The sequence below is a fragment of the Pectinophora gossypiella genome, chromosome Z (genome assembly GCF_024362695.1).
Source record: "Pectinophora gossypiella chromosome Z, ilPecGoss1.1, whole genome shotgun sequence".
Classification (NCBI taxonomy): Eukaryota; Metazoa; Arthropoda; class Insecta; order Lepidoptera; family Gelechiidae; genus Pectinophora; species Pectinophora gossypiella.
The window spans coordinates 27,245,348-27,266,239 of NC_065433.1; the positions used below are offsets into that span (position 1 = coordinate 27,245,348).

The 20,892-nt window shown below is 39.1% G+C and overlaps 2 protein-coding genes across 3 annotated transcripts in view; both read right to left on the reverse strand.

The window, feature by feature from the left end:
• Window positions 1-1,591, reverse strand: part of LOC126380332 (UTP--glucose-1-phosphate uridylyltransferase) — a 32,844-nt gene extending 31,253 nt beyond the window's left edge. The window contains exons 1-2 of one of the 2 annotated variants that reach the window (XM_050029677.1): window positions 1,440-1,590; window positions 185-211 (exon numbers count right to left, since the gene is read on the reverse strand). In XM_050029677.1, coding sequence (XP_049885634.1) covers window positions 185-211; window positions 1,440-1,469 — 57 coding nt within the window. In that variant the 5' untranslated portion in view covers window positions 1,470-1,590. Of the gene's footprint in view, window positions 1-184; window positions 212-1,439 lie in introns of both variants that reach the window. The other variant, XM_050029680.1, reaches the window with a different exon arrangement.
• Window positions 1,592-2,099: 508 nt separating this feature from the next.
• Window positions 2,100-20,892, reverse strand: part of LOC126380311 (uncharacterized) — a 28,950-nt gene continuing 10,157 nt past the window's right edge. The window contains exons 3-10 of the mRNA XM_050029640.1: window positions 15,840-15,994; window positions 15,209-15,455; window positions 14,416-14,548; window positions 7,482-7,645; window positions 5,964-6,065; window positions 5,105-5,193; window positions 4,302-4,403; window positions 2,100-3,299 (exon numbers count right to left, since the gene is read on the reverse strand). Coding sequence (XP_049885597.1) covers window positions 3,162-3,299; window positions 4,302-4,403; window positions 5,105-5,193; window positions 5,964-6,065; window positions 7,482-7,645; window positions 14,416-14,548; window positions 15,209-15,455; window positions 15,840-15,994 — 1,130 coding nt within the window. The 3' untranslated portion in view covers window positions 2,100-3,161. The remainder of the gene's footprint in view (window positions 3,300-4,301; window positions 4,404-5,104; window positions 5,194-5,963; window positions 6,066-7,481; window positions 7,646-14,415; window positions 14,549-15,208; window positions 15,456-15,839; window positions 15,995-20,892) is intronic.

Here is a 20,892-nt window from a genome sequence, read left to right on the forward strand (position 1 = left end):
GTTTCAAATACGTATCAAATTAAGTTTTACAAACTAACCTTACAATATTTGAGCAATTCAAACTTCAATTCTATTTGTATTTAAAATAAATATATTATATGTTGTGCATTTATTTAAAGTTAATGAATTGAGCTCCTGAGAGTATCCTGTCATATCAGAAATATATTGTCCATTATTATCTTACCGCTGGTCTCAGACGGTTGTCAGTGGCCTGAAAGTCAATTTTATATTGATTTAAGTAAATATGTTATGAAGCAGAAATTGTTATTTTTATTTTTTAACAATACAGTTTAGATGTTATAGCTCTACATTATAGCAAGCTTAATCTTAATTAATCAGGCATTACAAGTGTTAGAAAGATTAATATTTATATTTTGATTTATCTATTACTCTACCTTCAATCAAATTATGTGTTAAATCTACAAATATAACCGCCTTAGCATTCAAACACAGTAAAATATTTACTAAAGAAGTTATACATATTTATTTAAAACTGCTGCAAGTGACAAATTAGTTAATTTTGATGTCTTAAAGAATTTAAGATACGATGCACATTCAGTGAACCATATCGTTTCGATGTGAGTGTGAAGCGAATGCATGTCACTTTACAAAATGATTATGTCGTCTTCTATGCTCTATTCAAATATACTTCTTTATCCCAAAAATACATTTGCTTATATTGAGGTATATTGTAGACTTATCACTTTCCATTATGTAGATGGTTGCAACAGTATTTGTTCAAACAGCATTTGTCACAACTGCTGGGCTTAAAACAGAAAGTATTTCATATTTTCTTTTGATAGTATCAAAGGTTGAAAAGACTACTTTTTTTTGTGATAATGCTTGTTAGTCATGGCGTATTGTATACAGTATAAAACCTTACTTCCTTTGTTCCTTTACATAAAACAATAATTGTTTGTGAATAACTCCGTAATATACTAGCTTATTATTGTAATACTGCTAGATGATAGATGTTACAGTATGATCTCAAACAAATACATGTTTTGTATTCATCATTTACATAACAGTAAAACTATGTGCTTCCATATAAATGTTTCTAGGGCCATTTAGGCATAATTGTTATTTAGTTCGCAATAGTATTTGTGATAACTCAAGATCACGATCTTTAAGAATACATTAAGGTAGGTTATTATATAATGTAACGTTATAACAATATATTGTAAAGGTATAAAGAGCAATGCCTGAAGCAGAAGGTAGGTGAAGGCGTATTCATATTATAGAAGAGTATTTATTATAAACATAGACTTATGAGACAACTTTAAACGTGTTTTCGCATAATCAGTACACACGAAGAACCCGTGTGTGACCTCTAAGCTTCCACAAGGTCAGCTTAGATAAACTATACGCCGGAATAACAATATTGACAATTAGTTGATAGCGCGAGTTCAAGTATAGTAATGATAAAACTGTTATTTTACCTTCTTATCGTCCTCAGCTACGTCTGTCATTATAGCGTCCCACGATAAACTCTTGCTTCGTACAATTATAAATATAAATAAGTACCGCGTACACAAAGCGGAAAATTGGAAAATATATTATATTCAAGATTTTGACATTTCACACTGACGGATGGCCGGCCATGTGAAAAAAAAAACTGTAAGCTGTCAAAAGCGTTTCGATAATGAGACTTTAAAACAGATTTTTGTAAAATATTGCGATAAGTAGATAAATAAAATTGTCTGCGTGATACTATTCATAAATAAGGTTGTATGCGCGTAATCTCCTATGGTTGTAAAGTACTATTTTATTTTATATCACGTTTATCTAGTTTCGAAACGAAACGCCGTACCAAAAAATAAACAACGAAGTTTTTGTGCGCGGTAAAACCAAAGACTGAAATTAAATGCTATCAAGTTTTGAAGATTAGTTTACTATTTTTAGAAGGTTTATTATTTTTATAAAATACATTTTTGTTCTTTATTATTCATAAGGTGCGTGCATGACCGTAAATTGGTAGGTGAATGAAGGTAGTGGTCGGACGGTAAACGCCTACCATTGTTTGAAAGCAAATAGGTTTTTTGTTGTCATAGTTTACAACAATGATTAGGAAGCAGGTAATATAAATAAATACACATACATTAATAACATTTATTGCACGTAATACATAAACATCACTGATTGTGTATATAAGACACAAGTATACATTACCTAAATATTTAATTTCCGTTCAGACATTAGGTATCTAATTTATATTAACTTATTATAATATATAAAAAAAATAAAAATTAACATTATTAAAAATAATATTGTATAAGAGTAAGTATGTACTAATTTGATCACACAAGGTGCAAACAAAAACAATACTTTAATAGAGAGTTTGGCATTTATTAACTACACAACAATAACCAGTATTAATTTAAGGGATGGCTTGAGTGAATTTGAGTGTTAAATTAAGACACTAACACGAGTTAATCCTATAGTACGGTTCTGCCTTCAGCTTCATCATAATACAAAAATCATCACAACATGGTTTTAATGATTTAATATGAGTTATAATTAGGACGGTCGCACTATGGTACGAATTAGTATAGTAGGGTAGTTTCCAACTAGTCAAAAGTCAAATCAGTTACTTTCTATTAATGAATTTGTATAAAAAAACAACCTGTATAGTCATAGAAAAACGTGACAAAATGAGATAAATAAGTAGAATAAGAAAACGTTTTTTGTTATCTTTAGATCTGTCCTTATTTAGGAATTTCATAATTTATCTTTGACCTAGGAAACTACCCTATTATGTATCTACGTAAACGTACGCTAATAACTCAGGCCTAATCGTGTGTCTTAATGTGTCTCATGATGTGTCTTACTTTCTATTTTGACAGATAGAAATTCTATCCTGTGATTGGTTGAAACTATCAACTCCTGTCAATTCTTTGACATTTCAGCCAATTACAGGATAGAATTCTGCTTGTCAAGATAGAAAGCTACACGAGCACACCTCGTAGAAATAAAGGTCCTAATACATTACGCGATTCATCGTTACCGGGCGGTGTAGGTAATGATTCTTCAAATGGGAGGGGTCACGATTTCGCCATACATTTTATACTCATACCCGATAAATTGGACCATCGAATCGCGTATTGTAATAGGCTCGTACCTAATGCGTCTAAAGTGCGACAACCCTTATTTTTATCGAGTATCTAAGCGGGCCCTAAAATCTTCTCTTCTAGCCAGGGTATGAACTCTGTTACCCGAGTGTAGACTCCTGGGAAGCCGGGTTCCGCACATTTCTTGCCATACGACACCACGCCGATTTGGTAGAAATTCACTTTGTTTTGCTGCAAACAGAACAGTCATTGTCAATACGAAATCTCTCACATAGGTATTACTTTCATATATTAGGACACCAAGGCATTGACCTTCCATGATCAGCGTCCGTATCCGTGACGGTGCTGAAACATATCGGCGCCCGAAAGACGTAATATACGATTGTCGAGCATTTATTGTAGAGCATTACTTTAATCATAGAGGCGGCATGGTCAGATCGCGACAACAAATATTTCAAGACTCCTTAATGTTGGCCAACCATCTCATCCTCGGCCAACCCGCGCGTCTATGACCCAAGATTTTGCCCAATAATACTTATTCCGAAGCTTTCGTTACTGTTATTTCCGGCTCATCAGCTCGCGTCAACAAATACTTCAGGACCCCGATACCGATTATCGCTATCGACCCACTCATCATCAGCCCATCAACGTCCCCACTGCTGGGGCACGGGCCTTCCCTATGGATGGATAGAGAGATCAACCACTAGGGTCGATTAATTCTTTCAAATATAATCCTCTTAGACGATGCCCGGAGCCGAGGTTCGAGGTTTCTGACCATGGAAATATTCCAGTAAGTAATCATTTTACTTGCGCCAATGTGTTTTGTCCACTTGTGTAGCCATTTTGCGAATTTGTCTTTAACGTTAGCCATATTTTATTGCTATCTAGACAACCTGAGATAAACGATGTGCGGGATGTTAAGGAGACTTCTGGGGCGTCCACATCGAAGCAATTAAGTCATCTAAAAAGCAATATTGCTTTTTGACATTTTGTTGGCATTGTGCACTTACTCAATATTGGTTTTTATAGATGAATTTCAACAATGTGCCTTTGTAACCCTTCAGATCATCTCGAATCGTCCATATTGGTACCTACATCATGTTATTTCATGTTGTACAATGTACAGTCCCCCTGTCGGGTTTTACGGCATGCCGGCGAAGATAAGCAGCTGAACGCTCTGTCTTTTTTATTCACCTCTAGTTTTGAAATTAGAAAAACTCGTAATTTACGTACATTCAAAATCGGTTGCATCAAAGGTCCGCCACTGTCACCTTGGCAGGCATCTTTCTTTCCAGCCTTGTAACCAGCGCAAACCACTCGCTGGTCGATGATTTGCTGTTAACAAAGTATAAAAGCATATTTAAAGCATAAAATAAACTTAAGTATAAGATCAACAGCCTCAATGGTCTAGTAGTTATAGAGTTGGGCTCAACAATCAGGAAATCCTGGTTCGAATTCTAATGGGACATTAGGTATCCAAATCACTTTGTGAGACTAGTATTTCTTTGGCGATAAAAAGTAAGATGATTCCGTGCGTTCGGTGAGCATTTGTAATCGCCTTTTTTACGTGACTTATTGTAGATTTGCCGCAGATGGCATTAACTACTAGGCCGGAATTTGTAATCGTCGATAGTGTAGAGGAAGTATTAGGTTCATCAATATTGAGATCATTTTGAGAAATTATGCAAGATTCCCTTGTTGTGTAGACATGGAAGGTAACCTTAATACAACTGCATCCGTAGTGTTCTAGAATATAGATATTTATAAAGCCTTTAAGAAAAAGTAGCATGTAGAGTATTTTAAGGAATCGACAAGAATGGAGAATGCTACACCGACAAGAGCGTAGCTCTTAAATTAATGATGTGAAGGAAAAGAGCAAGAAGAGATTACATGGAACAAATTGAAGAGATGACGAACATCCTGACTTATTAAGAAGTCAAAGAATTGGTCTTTGATACACAAAAATGGAGGATGAAGGAAAACACGTCATTTGGACTGGGGAGTTCAAAAAGCTAATTCATAAAATAAACACTAACCTTTGTGTAGGCTTTATAGGCGTTTCGGCAGAATTCGTTGCTGACTACTGGTAGCTGCAAAACCTGAAGAATCGTTGCTGATGGCCCTCCTGCAAGGCAAAAATATAATATGTGACATTTGTGGATGCAGTATACTATGCCACGGGCCTTCATTGAGTATTAGTTAGAGCGTTGGTCTCTCGATCTGGACGTCCCGGGTTCGATTCTCGGTGGGGATATATCACAAAAATCACTTTGTGATCCCTAGTTTCGTTAGGAAAGTGTAGGCTGGTCGCTCGATTGTTCGAAGGTAATAATATGATTTATGCTTCAGAGCGCATGTTAAGCGGCATTACATGAACTATGTCAGGGGCCCGTGTCAATTTTAATTAGCCTGCAGTGTCTTAAACAAACTATGGATCACAAAGTGAATTCTGTGATATATCCCCATCGGGATTCGAACTCGGGACCTGCGGATGGTGAGTCATGGAAACCAAGAAAGAACTATCTACGGTACTATCTAAGTTTACGGTCTTAAAATCCAAAGACCTTTTAAAATCCAAACCAAAATTAAATACATCCATACACAATAGGAAGGAGAGTGACACACAAAAATGACTTGTGTTAATTTAAGTGGGTATTTCTCTCTTTTTTTTTCTCTTTTTTTTTCTTTTTCATTTTTCATTTTGTCAAACCTGGTATTAAATAATGTCTGTTGGAAGAGCGGATACTCCTACTACAGGTATATTTTTTACTTAAAAGGAGTAACAAAAAAAAATATTTGTTAAAGTGTAACAGGTTAAGAAATAAACTATTTTTTTTAAATAGTTTAACTATCCAGTTTGCAAAATTGGGCCGTAGGAGGATATAATATACTTACTGAATTCTGTGGCACCCCATCCGGCTATGAGAGGCGTGTAGTTCTCGAAGGTAGTGGCTCGTAACTCAGCGCTTTGAGGGAGGCATATCGGCTGGATGAGTGCTAGAAATAATACAAACTGGTTTCCATACAACAGTAAAGGCCTAGCCAAGAAGTAGTTTCTACTTCTACTCTCGCTAAAGCTGAAAGGCAGACCAAACGCAATGTCTGAATTTTTTCTGTTTTAGTGGAACTAGCGACCCGCCCCGGCTTCGCTCGGGTGCAATGCTGAGGAAAAATGAAATTATTTACGACATCACATTAAAAACTTCAAAAAAAAAAGTCTTTCTCCATTATTTAATGGATGTCATTTTACATATAAACCTTCCTCATGGATTACTCTATCTATTAAAAAAACCGCATCGAAATCCGTTGCGTAGTTTTAAAGTTTTAAGCGTACACAGGGATATAGGGACAGAAAAAGCGACTTTGTTTTATACTATGTAGTGATATAAAATCAGTATTGAAAGAAAAGAAAAACAGTTTTTAGATGTTTCTCATCCTTCTAAGCTTGTCGTTATAAGTAGCACAAGCGATAACATTAATTTATCAATTGAGGCCGCTTCTTTGTGACTGCGATATAATACAAAATCTCTAAATCTTCCATAACATCAAAATCTGACAAAAAAAGGAAAAAAAATCTCTTACAAAATTATGGATCTCTCTCTCTAGGATACTCCACTCCAAATTCATCAGTCATCCCGTGATCATGGCACTTGCAACAGTGTTGAAATATCGGGAGTGTCATATCCCTGATTTTAACGCGGTAAGAACCCGGTGTTATGTGTTTTAATTATCCAAATCTGAGTCGACGTTCAGGCCTACCAGGATACAGTAAGGTCAGCTGTATAGGTGTACGGTTACGAGCATACACTTTGGTACCATGTCACATTATTTTTTTTGACTAATTGAACTGTAAGTCTCACTAAATGTCAAATATTGTTAGTGCCAACAACTCCTAAGCTGTATAGTGGGTACATTATATTGCTCATGACTGTACAGCATCAGGTACCCGATTACTCTAGCCATAGAGGCAGCCAATCAGCTCGCGACACCAAACACTTCAGGACCCCGATACCGACCCCGCCGGCGTGGTCGACGATTTCCCTCATTCAGCGCTTATCGCTATCGACCCGCTAGGGTCGATTAATTCTTTCAAATATTTTTCCTCTCAGACGACGCCCTGAGCCGAGGTTCGCGACCAACTGGGCACCCTCAGGCCTGTTGTCTTAAACGTTGTACCGGGTGAGAGCCTTCAGCGCTCCCCATTTGTCCGGCCAAGTAGTTAATGCCATCTGCGGCAAATCTACAATAAGTCACGTCAAAAAAAAAATACAGCATCAGGGTATATCTAGGTATACAAGATCCTTTCTTGGCAGGGTGTATAGATATACTAGTATATTATTATCGCATGTGTCTGTCGAAAGCTGCAGGGAAGTGGGCTGAATGTAAACATAGCGTTCTTTGTAACTTCCTTACCACTGTACTGAACTTGCTGCTGCAGCACCAGAATGCCAATGTCGTTGGTCAGGTGCTCGCGACTATACTCCTCGTGCTTGATGGCTCTCTTGATCAGCACGTCTACAGGCGTAGCGCCCTCGTCTTCTCTCGCCAGGTCGTGTTCTCCCAGACGGACCACGTAGCTGGAAACAATCGTAATTTAATTTTAATTTAATGCCTTAATACGTCCCACTACTGGGCACAGGCCTCCCTCTCAATCTCACCATAGAATAAAGAAGAACTAGGTATAGAACTCTCCGCCCCCCGCCAATTCGTATGGGGCGTCGACCTCACCCCCTCTGGATCTTACCTTACTCTTAAATGACCGTAAGCTGCCAAGGAGTCTCCGTGCAGTCCGTAGAGCGTTAGGCTCGCGATCTGGAGGTCCGGGTTCGATTCCCGATGGGGACATTGTCGAAATCACTTTGTGAGACTGTCCTTCGTTTGGTAAGGACTTTTCAGGCTTGAATCATCTGATTGTCCGAAAAAGTAAGATGATTCCGTGCTTCGGAGGGCACGTTAAGCCGTTGGTCCCGGCTATTAGCCGTAAAAAACACCTCCACCAACCCGCAGCGGAGCAGCGTGGTGGAGTATGCTCCATACCCCCTCCGGTTGATTGAGGGGAGGCCTGTGCCCAGCAGTGGGACGTATATAGGCAGTTTATGATGCCAAGGAGTAGGGTGCGCGCACGATTCGTTTTTCAGAGGAGCGCATGAAAAACAGATCGTGTTCAAATCCTTGTCTTCTCGGGCATTCGTAAAAACCATCGGATTGTCTTAATAGCGATAGGTTGATGACTTGTAAACAACCTATACACGTCCCACTACACGACACACCGGAGGGGGTATGGAGAATAATCCACCACGCTGTTTCACTGCGGGTTGGTGGACGCATTTGGCCAAGTAGCCCGGGACCAAAAGTTCAACGTGCCTTCCGGAGCACGGAATCATCTTTCTTTATCGGACAACCAGGTGATCAGGTGATCATAACCAGGCCTGCAAAATCCTAGCCAAACAAAGGACAGTCTCTCAAAGTGGTTTTCGACCGTGTCAAATGGAATTCTAATTCCATTTGCGATATTGACACACTTCTCTTGCTTCCTCCACATTCATCAATCGCTTCATACACGCACGCCGGTTCAGAGTAGATCGTACTAAACCTTTTTTAAGGACAACTACAATTTGGTCAATGTAAGTGCTTCTAGGTCTTCTTGTGCCAGCCCTACTATTAACTACCAAAAAGTAATTAACATAAAATAAGTTCATGATAGAGGAGCTCGGTGGCGCAGCGGTAAACGCGCTCGGTCTGCGACTGTTGAAGTTAAGCAACTTTCGCAAAGGCCGGTCATTGGACCACAAAAAAGAAGTTTTCATCTTGAAAACTCCCCTCCATGCTTCGGAAGGCACGTTAAGCCGTTGGTCCCGGCTGCATTAGCAGTCGTTAATAACCATCAATCCGCACTGGGCCTGCGTAAACCATCGTTTAAGGCCCGATCTCCCTATCCATCCATAGGGAAGGCCCGTGCCGCAGCAGTGGGGACGTTAATGGGCTGATGATGATGATGATGAAGTTCATGATAATATTCCCAATTGGGGTAGTCAGAGGTACATTCACCGCATGAGTACCCTACTTACGCTTCACTGTTACGTATCGCAACGTATAATGGTTTGCATCTACGTAAATCAAATCAAATCATTTATTTTGCAAAATAAACAGTTACAAACCATGCAAAAATAGTTTAAGTAGTACGTAATATTATCTAAAATACCTAACTGTAATAGATGTTTGTCACAATTAAGAACAACTAATTTATCATGAGTTATTTATGTATTTTTCTGTCAGTTTAATGATAAAATAGCAATTTGCAATTCACAATATTTAATGGTTATTAGTGATTAGCATAATAGTAAATCAACTTATTTATAAGACCATGGTGATACTGTGTTTATTACCTCTATGATAGACTATCATAGATTAGGTAAGGTAGTCACAGTGTGCTTTTTCATACAGATTCCATAGTAATTTCGTGTTTTGACGTTTAGTAAACTTCAGGGCACCGATACTGACCCCGCCGGCGTGGTCGACGATTTCCCTCATTCAGCGCTTATCGCTATCGACCCACTAGGGTCGATTAATTCTTTCAAATATTTTTCCTCTCAGACGACGCCCTGAGCCGAGGTTCGCGCCCAACTGGGCACCCTCAGGCCTGTTGTCTTAAACGTTGTACCTGGTGAGAGCCTTCAGCGCTCCCCATTTGTCCGGCCAAGTAGTTAATGCCATCTGCGGCAAATCTACAATAAGTCACGTCAAAAAAAAAGACGTTTAGTAAAAAGTAACTGATATGACTAGTTGGAAACTACCCTATTTCCGGCTAATTCGTGCGAATCTATGGGATCTTCTTCTTATCGTGTGGGTTGTGAGGTGGATTATCAACCCTCAACCTGGTGACAGGGTTTGGCAACCATAGTGTTAGGGTCATTATTGACCCGCCATAGGCCCATGTAGCGATTAAGTACCTATTTACTACAGTAAGTGGAAGCCGGGACCAGCTATGGTTTGGGATGAGAAAAAACTCCGAAAGACCACATCAAAGATTTGAGGACTGCGTGCCAAAGGCATCTAGTGTTATGCCCAGCACCCCAGGAGGCATATCCAACTCCAACTCTATGATGTCGAGGTCACACCCCGGGCACTACCATTGACGTTATCGTACACGCGTATCTGTGTGTGTGTGACGTGTGACGGACGCTCATACGATTGAAGACTAAAGTAAGACCGAGGGGGTGAGGTAGACCTAGCTCAGTCGCAGGTGGGGAGCGGAGAGTTGCCATTCTATACCTAGTGTTATTCTTTGGAAATGTGGCTGGACACTCTCGAATAATTTCCACGGTGCTCTAGTGTGTTGGACCTTAAGAGTGATTTTTCCAGTGACTAATGGCTGTGGTCACCTCTATTAGCTATGCTGTATGCATAGTCCGCTTAAAAAAAGGCAGAGTCGTAATTCTAGTTTTTTGCCAATCCATTTATATGTAAGTAGTTAAAATATCAGATGATATGCTAAGAATAATGATATGTAGGTAGTTACTATTCTGATCATATATAGTAAAGCGTAAAGTGCAACAAAGCGTGGACGTTAAAGTTGACAAGTTTACTTTAATAGGGTAGTTTCCAACTACTCAATTTAGTTGCTTTTTACTAAACGTCAAAAAGCAACCTGTGACGTTATAGAAAAACGTTTACAAAATGTTGCACTTATTATATTACATTTTTTATTAAAATTCATTATTTATGAGTTTCAAAATGTCAGTTAAGGGTGAATATCAAAATGTCAAGTTTCTTTTTTTTTTGTTTTCCCCGAAGGGTAAGGCAAAGGGAACTATGCCCATACAGCCATGTCTGACGTATTTTTTTTCTTGATGATTAATGTAAAGGTGATGATGATGAAACCTAAGCACCCACCCTCGGAGTAGACTCCTACTCCGAACCCCAAACGAATTAACTCAAAAGTCCGCATAAACTTTTGAGTTATGAAGCGGCTTCCTGCCACGAAAATAGGCAGATACACTTTGTTTATTGAATACTCCAATATAATAACACTCGCGAATGTCTTCCGACTAACTTAATGCGATCATTAACGTATTAATTATTTAGATTACTCAATGAAGAAAGCAACTGTCTCGTTCCCGTTTCCCGCCAAAAAAAAGCCAAGTTTCATCGAAAAAATAATATGAAAGTTCGCCACCAAACTTGACATATTTTGATATTCACCCTTGAAAACGTTTTACGTCACCTTTAGATCTGTTTTTATTTAGTAGGTAATCAGAATTTCATAATTTATGTTTGACATAGGAAATTACTCAATTAAATTGGAACTGTCGGCCGTCGTCTGTTTTTCCAACTCGTTATAATCTGGGGAGTCTTCAGGGCTAGATTGAATAGGCATTTGCTAGGTAAGCGTGATCCACCCTAGACCCTATCGTCACTCACCATGAGATTGTGTTCAAACGTGAGCCTATATTAGTTTTAAAAAAATCTTGGACGTAGTTAGTGGTACTTATTCATAAAATCAAGTATGATAAATTCATATTAATTATGTACTAATTACATACATACATACATAAACTCACGCCCGTAATCCCTAATGGGGTGGGCAGAGCCACAAGTAATCAAAGACAACTTGCAGCCACTGTTGATACGAAGTCCAAAGATGGATATGATGAACCTTATGGTGATAAGGGATAAGCCTATCGCCCATAACATTAGTCCATCATGATGATTATGTACTAATTAAGTAAGTAAATACTTGGAAAATATTTTATAAGAAAATAAAATAAATAAAAAAAAAAAATTGTAGTTAATTATATTACTAGCAAGATCCACCCGTGCAACCTGTTTAAATAAGTTATACAGGTTGTATATGCAAATTAGTTATTTCAATAACTGGTCGTGGAATTGTTTATAATATAGACAACAATACATAATAAACCTCAGTAATGTTTTATTTGTAGGCCGTGGTGGCGCAGTTGGAAGAACTCTTGATTCTTATTGTGATTGTGATATCACAGGTTCAAATCCGGCACGAGGCTCAACCCTAAATATGGTAGTGTTGAGCCATCAAAGCAAAGGCTTAAGGTAACTAAGACTCAGTAAGTATTTATTAGTTAAATTGTTGCCAAGACTGACTGCTTAACGTGCCTTCCGAAGCACGTATCATCTTAATTGGGTGATCATTATGATTTTTATCAGTTTTTGACAAACATGTTTGTTGGGGCTGTTATATTAAAAGCCTCTAAATAAAAGTAAAAAACATCTTGCAATGTTCTAATAAAACGACGGATGACGAAACCGAACCCGATACCTCCGGATCGTGAGCTCAACGCACAACCACTGGACTACAGCGACCACTCTTATTTTTTGTCAATTTAACATTTTTGAATTTACGTCATTTCGCAAGGTGTTATGGCTGAGGAGAAGAAATGACAAGAAACTGCAACAGCAACGCATCTTTTAAATCAACAGGGTATACATTACAAGTTATTTAATAACTAGAGGAACACATTCAATACCAGACATTTTTATCATTTAGGTAGTCATTAATCTAAGATTTATAATAAGCTATTTTACTAAAGTGTGCTGCACATGAGCTTCAAATTTATTTTCTGACAAATGTAAAATATTATCTCGTATTTTAAACCCCAAAAAAGATGAATTTAATTTACTTAATCTAGAATTTTGAATAGCAATTTTATTTTTATTTCTTGTATTATAAGTAAGTATGCCTTTCGCAGTTTCTCGGAAGGAGAGATACATTTTTACGCACATGAATAATGTTTTCAAAAATATATTGACTTGCGACCGTCAGTATATTTTATTTTTTTAAACAGATCCCGAGTCCCGACGACGCAGATTATAAATAGCGCGATATTAAAGTAATAGGTCAAATCACTGCCAAGTGGCTCAATTGCAACTATAAAACACTATCTATGACAGTTATTATTGTAGTAACAATAATACAACGATGGAATTATTAATGCATGTGGTACGGTCACGAGCATTAATATGTATACACTTTGGTACCATGTCACATTAACTTTTTTGACAAATTGAACTATAAGTCTCACTAAATGTCAAATATGTTAGTGCGACAGAGTCCTAAAGTGGGTACATTATATTGCTCGTGACTGTACATACCAATCAGATAGGTACACATACATTATAGTTTATTGATGTAAATGCATGTTTATCATTGTCATTAACTGTGTATGAGTCGTACGTAATGCAGGATGTTAGGGACACCGTAACGAAAACTTTAATCATTCTGTGTTGATATTAAGTGAAATTTTCCTGAATATTTCGCCTGGAAATTCCACTTGATATAGTATTGAACACAATTAAAAAAAAAGCACTAAATGGCTTGAAGTTTGCGACGGGAAATTCATGATTCCAGAAATCCTCGCAGCCGCCCCGTGCATAAATGCAGCCCGGGCGTCTATTTTTAGTCTGCGTTCCGCTGTATTGATTTACTACCAACCAGGCCATCCAGGGCTCAGGCTTTTAATAGACTACGTGTCTTTATTACGATCCCAGTTATTAACTACTACAATTTTATATTGAAGCCTCTTTCCAGTAGGGCTCAAAACGTAGTAAGCGCCTTTTAAAAAAAAATTCATAAAGTTCTCGAAACAGACTTTTGATTTTTTTTTGACGTGACTTATTGAAGGTTTGCCGCAAATGGCAGTAACTACTGGGCCGGACAAATGGGTAGCGCCGAGGGCTCTCACCCGAAACAGACATGTTACTTTTACGTGTATTGAAAATACCGTGTCTCTTGCGAGGTTTTGTTAACAAAAACCATATCAGAGTGTGATTTTTCAGAAAACCGCATACGAGATTTTCACTTTAAAGTTATCTATAAAACAACATTAGATTTCGCATGATTCCAAAAAAATACGCATATTTTTTTCGATACCGGTAACCCGGGATCCGGGTATTGAGAAAAAATATACGGTATTAATACCGGTATTGATAAAAATCGGTATTCGATAGCCCTAATTTCTAGTGACCCCTTTGATTTTTCAGTAAAGCAGGTTTTTTTCTCCTGACGGAAGAATTTGCTACGGAAAAGTAAAAAGGAACGCTTATGATCAGGGTGCTTGCAAACGTAATAGCCCTGTTCGAATCCCCTCTTGGACCTTAAACCATTGAATTCGACTATGTTAATGTGAATCCATGTTTGGATCACAGATAATTGATTTCACGTAGATTCCAGGACTTGTACCATGTTAATGGAAAATGCGTTCCTTGGACTTTAAACATAGCTGGCGTCGAGTATGTGTAATAATATACTATTCTTGCACCTCTGCCTACCCCTTCGGGGATATAGGCGTGAAGTTATCTATGTATGTGTACTTACAGAGACTTCTCCTGTCCGAAGATACAATGGGCGGCAGTGAGCACATGCTTGGGGGAGACCAGGGTCCCTCCACATAGCCAGGCGGTGTGGCTTGGCTTCTTGTAGCCAAGTAGTGTCATCCAGGGGAAGTCACCTGCAGAGTGCAGATCAAAAGTGTTTAGGAAACACGAAGAATTTGGAAAATTTTGATCGAATAGCAGAAAAACGCAACCCGAGGGGAAAAATAAAAAGGTGTGGAAACTTTTGTATTAAACTTCTATAATTTTAATAGACTATATGCGTCTCTCTTTTGGGCACAGGCATCCCCTTAATCAACCGGAGGCGGTATGGAGCTACACCACGCTGCTTCACTGGTGGCACACCCCGGACACTTCATACAAAGAACCTCGTATTACACAGACACTACACATTGACATTATCGTATACGCGCAACTGTGTGTGTGACGTTCGAGGGCTGCCAGGTACAATACCTAATTTGACCGAGATTTTACCTAGAGCTAGCTCAGCTGCTGGAGCAGAGAGTTGCCGTTCTATACGTAGTATTATTTCTTTATTCTATGCTGCGGGTTGGTGGAGCTGGGACCAACTGCTTAACGTGCTCTACAAAGTACCTAATCATCTTACTTTTTCGGACAAACATTACCAAACAAAGGACAGTCTCACAAAGTAATTTCGACAATGTCCCCAGCGGGAATCGAACCCGAGCTTCCAGATCAATGACATTAGACCATGGAGGTTGTTAGTCCTGAATAATCCTAAATTATTATTATCCTTTCACGACGAAACAACGTACCAAGTCGAGCGTCAACGCCTCCTACCACCCTCCCAAGAGTGGCATTACTGAACCCACAGTATGGTGGCGCAGGTAGACTGCTGACGTAGTCGCTGGCGTCAGTGTCTGCTGCTTTCTCTTCAGGCTTGGCAGTGGGGGGCTGAGTAGGGGGCTGAGTCGGAGGTTGAGTGGGGGGCTCGGTAGGAGCGGGGGGGAAAGTGGGCGGCGGGGCGGTGGGGATAGGCAGCGCTTGACCTGGGCAGCATACCTGTTGAGTGAATTGGCTAGTTATTTTTCTTTCCTTTTCATATATCACGATTGTGATAGTAATAATAAGGTACAGGTCGTTATAAGCCATACAAGTATATACAGGTAGCCATAGCCATACAAGTAGGTATGGGTGTTAGTGACACCGTAACGAATGCTCAGGGGGATGGTTCAGACCATGATTCTGAGTTGATATCAAGTGGAATTTCATCCCTCAAAGTTTTCGTTACGATGTCATTAACACCCTGTATTCTCAAATACGATATGACGGAGTAAATAATGACGACAAAGAGATGGGGTCTATATCAAGCATTAACCTTAGGCGGATAGAGGCTCCATGGATACTAACATCTATCTGGATGTTAGAAGTGATAAAGAATCTGACCTTCGGATCGTTCCCCTCGAAACCGCAGTGGGCTGCTCTGAGCATCCGCACCAGAGCTGGGTTGGACTTGGACTGGTGCAGCAGCTTCACGAACCGGTCACAGTTGTAGATCGGCACGCAGTATCCCGTCACACCATCCAACTCGCAAGGGTCACCTGTAAAAGGCACGTTTATTAAACTGAACCGGTACTGAACTTGCACCAATGACCTAAAACCTGACGTTAATTTATCTTAAGTGCAGCTTTCACTAACACAGCTGGCTGGACCATTATATACGGTGATACAGCTTGCCACAGGTGTGGGTACTTAGTTCATCTAGCGATGGATGTATCCCTGACTTCCCCAATTGAGATATAGTTGTGAGTTTATGCTATTGAACTGAGTAAAGGAAATGTTATGCCGAATATAATAGTCGTGTCTGAGGGTATTTTAATAATAAACAGCCTATATACGTCCTGGCCACGGCTCAGGCTTTCTTTCAATCAAACGGAGGGGGTATGGAGCAATTATCCACCACGCTGCTCCACTGCAGGTTGATGGAGGTGTTTGGGCTTGTAGGCCAACGCAGTATTATTAATTATTTTATGATAGAGTAGATAGCGCAAGCGGTCAAAGTAGATACCTATATATTGGATACAAATACAAAGCGTTGCACAATTAAATATTTTAACAATTTCGCAAATGTTATAACAATAACTAGTTAAAGCTGTAGAGTCGCCTTACATCTTTATTTTTTTTTTAAATACGTTCTGAAGAAGATCCTCTTAGTTGGGGTATACATGCGCGGAATGATAAGCAACCTAAAATAATCCTTTATAATGTGGATAAGTCTAATCTCAAGTTGAAAAAAATAAATAAGTAATAAAACATTCGCTGAAAGCATAACAATAGAAAATAAGTAAATATAATCAAAAATGTGAACTAAACGCCAATTTTCGCATTTGCTCATGGTTAACATAAAGTTTTTTTACAAAACTTTTGGTCTCAAGGCACAAAATCCTTATCTAAACCAGACCATGTTGTTTATGGGGCTGGCATAAAACCCCAAACAAAAGAAAAAGAAGCTATTGTGTCTGAAAATCTGGGCTGCAGGAGGATATGATAAAAGGGAATTGATAAGTTTGCAGTGGACGTAACGCTGTGGATCCTTATAATACATTCGCATGGCATACAATAATCGTTTTTCCTTCAAAATAAACCTTATAAGTACTTAAATGAAGAGTAAAAAATATATTTATGAAAATATATTCAATGCACATCAGCTAGACGATCGTCATGAGATAAATATAAGGAAACAAAACACCAACACAAATTAAAGCACACAAGCCGTTTGCCTATTACACCGAAGCGTACAGTACAGAGATATGAAAAATGGAAAATTAAATCAGCCCCCTTAGTATTCGTTACGATGTCACTAACACCCTGTATATTTGCAATGAGTTGTAATTATAATGATAAAAGAAAAAGATTGCACCGTGTAAATATACCAATTTTACCTACTAATAAAATTGTCAAGTCTAAGAGCACGAATACATACACACTCACACACACACACACATACACATTCAAACAAACACACACACACACACACACATTTTGAATGTTTATTATACTTTTATATGAGTACGAAATGTGGTTCGTGGGGGGAGACCAGGATCCCAAGATACAGGGTCAACCTAGTTTGGGCTCCTGTCTTCTGCATACGGTCCCAATTTAATTACTTTTTTTGTTAGTATGGTAGTTTATAAGATTGTTTGTAGAAGAAGAAATAAACGTTTTTTATTTTTTATTATTTTTTATCTTTCGAGACAAAAGCGAACATCTCAGCTCACGTGACCACACTTTTCATTTCGTTGTTTTGGTGGAAACGGAGCTTAATAGGTCAATATGTCTCATTGAATTGACCGCGGCCTTGTGGTGTGGTCACATATTCTGATGTCACCGGTATGTAAGTACTTGCAACAGGATCACAATGAGCAATAAAATCAATTTCAGAAGCTATGAATCACACATATCACTAATCATTGCAATTTAATTAGCTTATTTTATTTAAAAAAAACATGAATTTTGCGACGGAGAAATCCACTTGATATTAACTCAGAATCATGAGCTTAATCATCCCCTCAGTGTTCGGTACGGTGTCACTAACACCCTATGTATTTTTTTTATTTATAACAAAATACCAAGCTGCTCAGTTTCATAAAAAATCTGTGTAGGTTCCATTAATCTCTGGCTCGAATGGCTGAGCGTTGTCATCTCGTCTTGTCTGAGAGTACCCAGCGGGGCGCTAACTTCGACTCTGAGGATTGTGAGGTAAGTTTGGAGAAAACCGTTCCGGAGTGGGACAATAGCTGACGGAGGACGAGTTTTTCTACTAGAAGGAGTTATTCAATACTCAAAAACTGAAGTAAAGCACTTGCAAAAGAAGCTCGGGCTTTAAACCATTGAATTTGACTATATGAGTTTTTTTTTGACGTGACTTATTGTGGATTTGCCGCAGATGGCATTAACTACTTGGCCGGAAGGATATCGCCTGGTTTCCAGGATTTGTGCCCAGTTCATGGCCCCCAAATGAGACTTAAAATATACATAGTTGGCGGAGAGTGGCTGTACATATTATACACCTCTGCCTACCCCCTTCGGGGATACAGGCGTGGTGCTATTTTGTGTTATCAAGTTGCAAAAGACGCAACAAGACTGACAGAAGATCGTCTGTGGTAAGGAAAACTCGCCAAGACAATAGTTATGCAAGTCGCGTTGAAACCGCCTTGGGCGGACCGCCGCTGTCATGCGTATGCAGCATGTGTGAGGTCATAGAGGGAAGACGGGATTCATTAATGGTCTGATTACTAGTTGAAAATCATGCTAGCCTCGGAAACTTCTGTGGGAGGAAGACTAGTTCAGAAGAGTCTACCATCCACTTTTGAAGTAGATTCAGTCGTTTCAAGTGTTTTTTTTTTCTGTAGTTCACTACTTGGAACTTGGCTGGAGAACGGAACTACTTACCTTTCTTTTTCTTATTGTTATTTCCTGTGAAAACGATATAACGCTATGGATGAGGTTGCCAGCCTATACCAACTCGTCATCCACACAAAATTAGAAAAGACCGGTGGTGGTATTAATAAACTAAATTAAACTCAGCTGAGATTGCCCTCAAGACCAATCTCAAGTCTCTGTTTTGTTATATAAGAACTGTCACATTGACATGATCTTGAGGGCAGTCTTAAAGTGGGTATGTTTTATCTCCTAGTAGTTTGAAACTAAACTATGAATAATAAAGTTATTGTGCATTCTTTCAAACTCCACACAAGAACTGGATAAAACATAGTAAGGTTTGTGGTATGTGCATATTTATACTTATGAAGCTATTTGAGTAACCATTAACGGCATCGTGTTATGTTTAAGATTTTCCTTGTCATTGTACATACTCGAGAAATTATCTTCGCAAGCACACTGTACCATCGGAAAAATATTATCTACATATAGATATACAACTTGTACGATAGATGGAATGAGGGACTTCCTGGCTATGTTTCCCGGAAATAATATAGATGGCGCTGTCGAGGTTTAGCGTGATAATTACCTCATCATCATCAGCCCATTAACGTCCCCACTGCTGGGGCACGGGCCTTCCCTATGGATGGATAGGGAGATCGGGCCTTAAACCATCATCGCTGCTAATGCAGCCGGGACCAACGGCTTAACGTGCCTTCAGAAGCACGGAGGAGCTCGAGATGAAAACTTTTTTTTGTGGTCACCCATCCTATGACCGGCCTTTGCGAAAGTTGCTTAACTTCAACAATCGCAGACCGAGCGCGTTTACCGCTGCGTCATCGAGCTCCTCAATAATTACCTATTTTCTCATTACTCGGGTACATAATTATTTGAAACTACAATAAATATAATGGCAGAAGCATATATAAAAATGTATATATGTACATGTACATAGGTATAATTATATTGCGGCCTACCTATATATACCTATATTGTTTCTCTTTATTTTGATCAGAATAATTATGGATGGAAGATGTAATAGTGACTTTCTGCCGTCGCTATCAAACGAGCTAGGGAGGTTTTTATAACACTTTTCTTATTATTTTTTAATGCTTAACGAATGACCAGTGGCCTTGAATACCTGGAATGTATCCTTAGGATTTAAAAGCGCAGCAGCGCAGTTAAACTTATGGAGTAAACAAAACCCATAAGTAAACGCGTGCTCACGCCATGAAAGATGTCTTTATATTGGCTAGCAGCTCTGTAGAGCTTGATAAGGATTACGGAATAGGTTATATCGGACGTCTCAAGACTAGAATTTGAATGCTAGAAAGCTTGCAGTGGAGCATCGTGGTGGATAATTTGTTGTGGGTAGGCTGTGCCGTATCGATTAGAAAGAAAGTACTTATATCATATCATGACATGTCATCACGTCTGTATCCTCTAAGAGGTAGGCAGAGGTGTATTAATATAAAGGGTGTTAGTGACATCGTAACGAATACTGTGAGGGATGATTCAGACCATGATTCTGAGTTGACATCAAGTGAAATTTGCTGTAGGAAAATTTTCAGTTCCATACTTTTGCGACGGAAAATTCCACTTGATATCAACTCAGAATCATGGTCTGTATCATCCCTGAAAGTTTTCGTTATGATGTCACTAACTCTCTGTATACACCTTCTTCGCCGTGTCGTGTAGGTACCTAAGGCAGTGGCGGCCATAGCAAAATATTCCGGTGGCGCGAGACCTTGCCGCTTTGGACTCAGTGGAGCGCAGAGACTAGAGGATGATCAGCAACACGCGGCTAACAGCTAAGCTACACTCCTTAGCACATCGGTGAAAAGTCGCCAGTATGTCGGTATTCTACAGACTGCACTTTGGGGAGTGTGCCTGCGATCTACTCGAGCTCATTTCACCATCCCCCTTTTATCTTCGGACTTCCAGACGTCCGGCCGGGTTCCATCCCTATTTGGTGGATATCCCAACTATTCACACAAAGCGCTTCGCATCGTCCTTCATTATGCGCACTGCTAAGGAGAGGAATTCTCTGCCGTCTTCT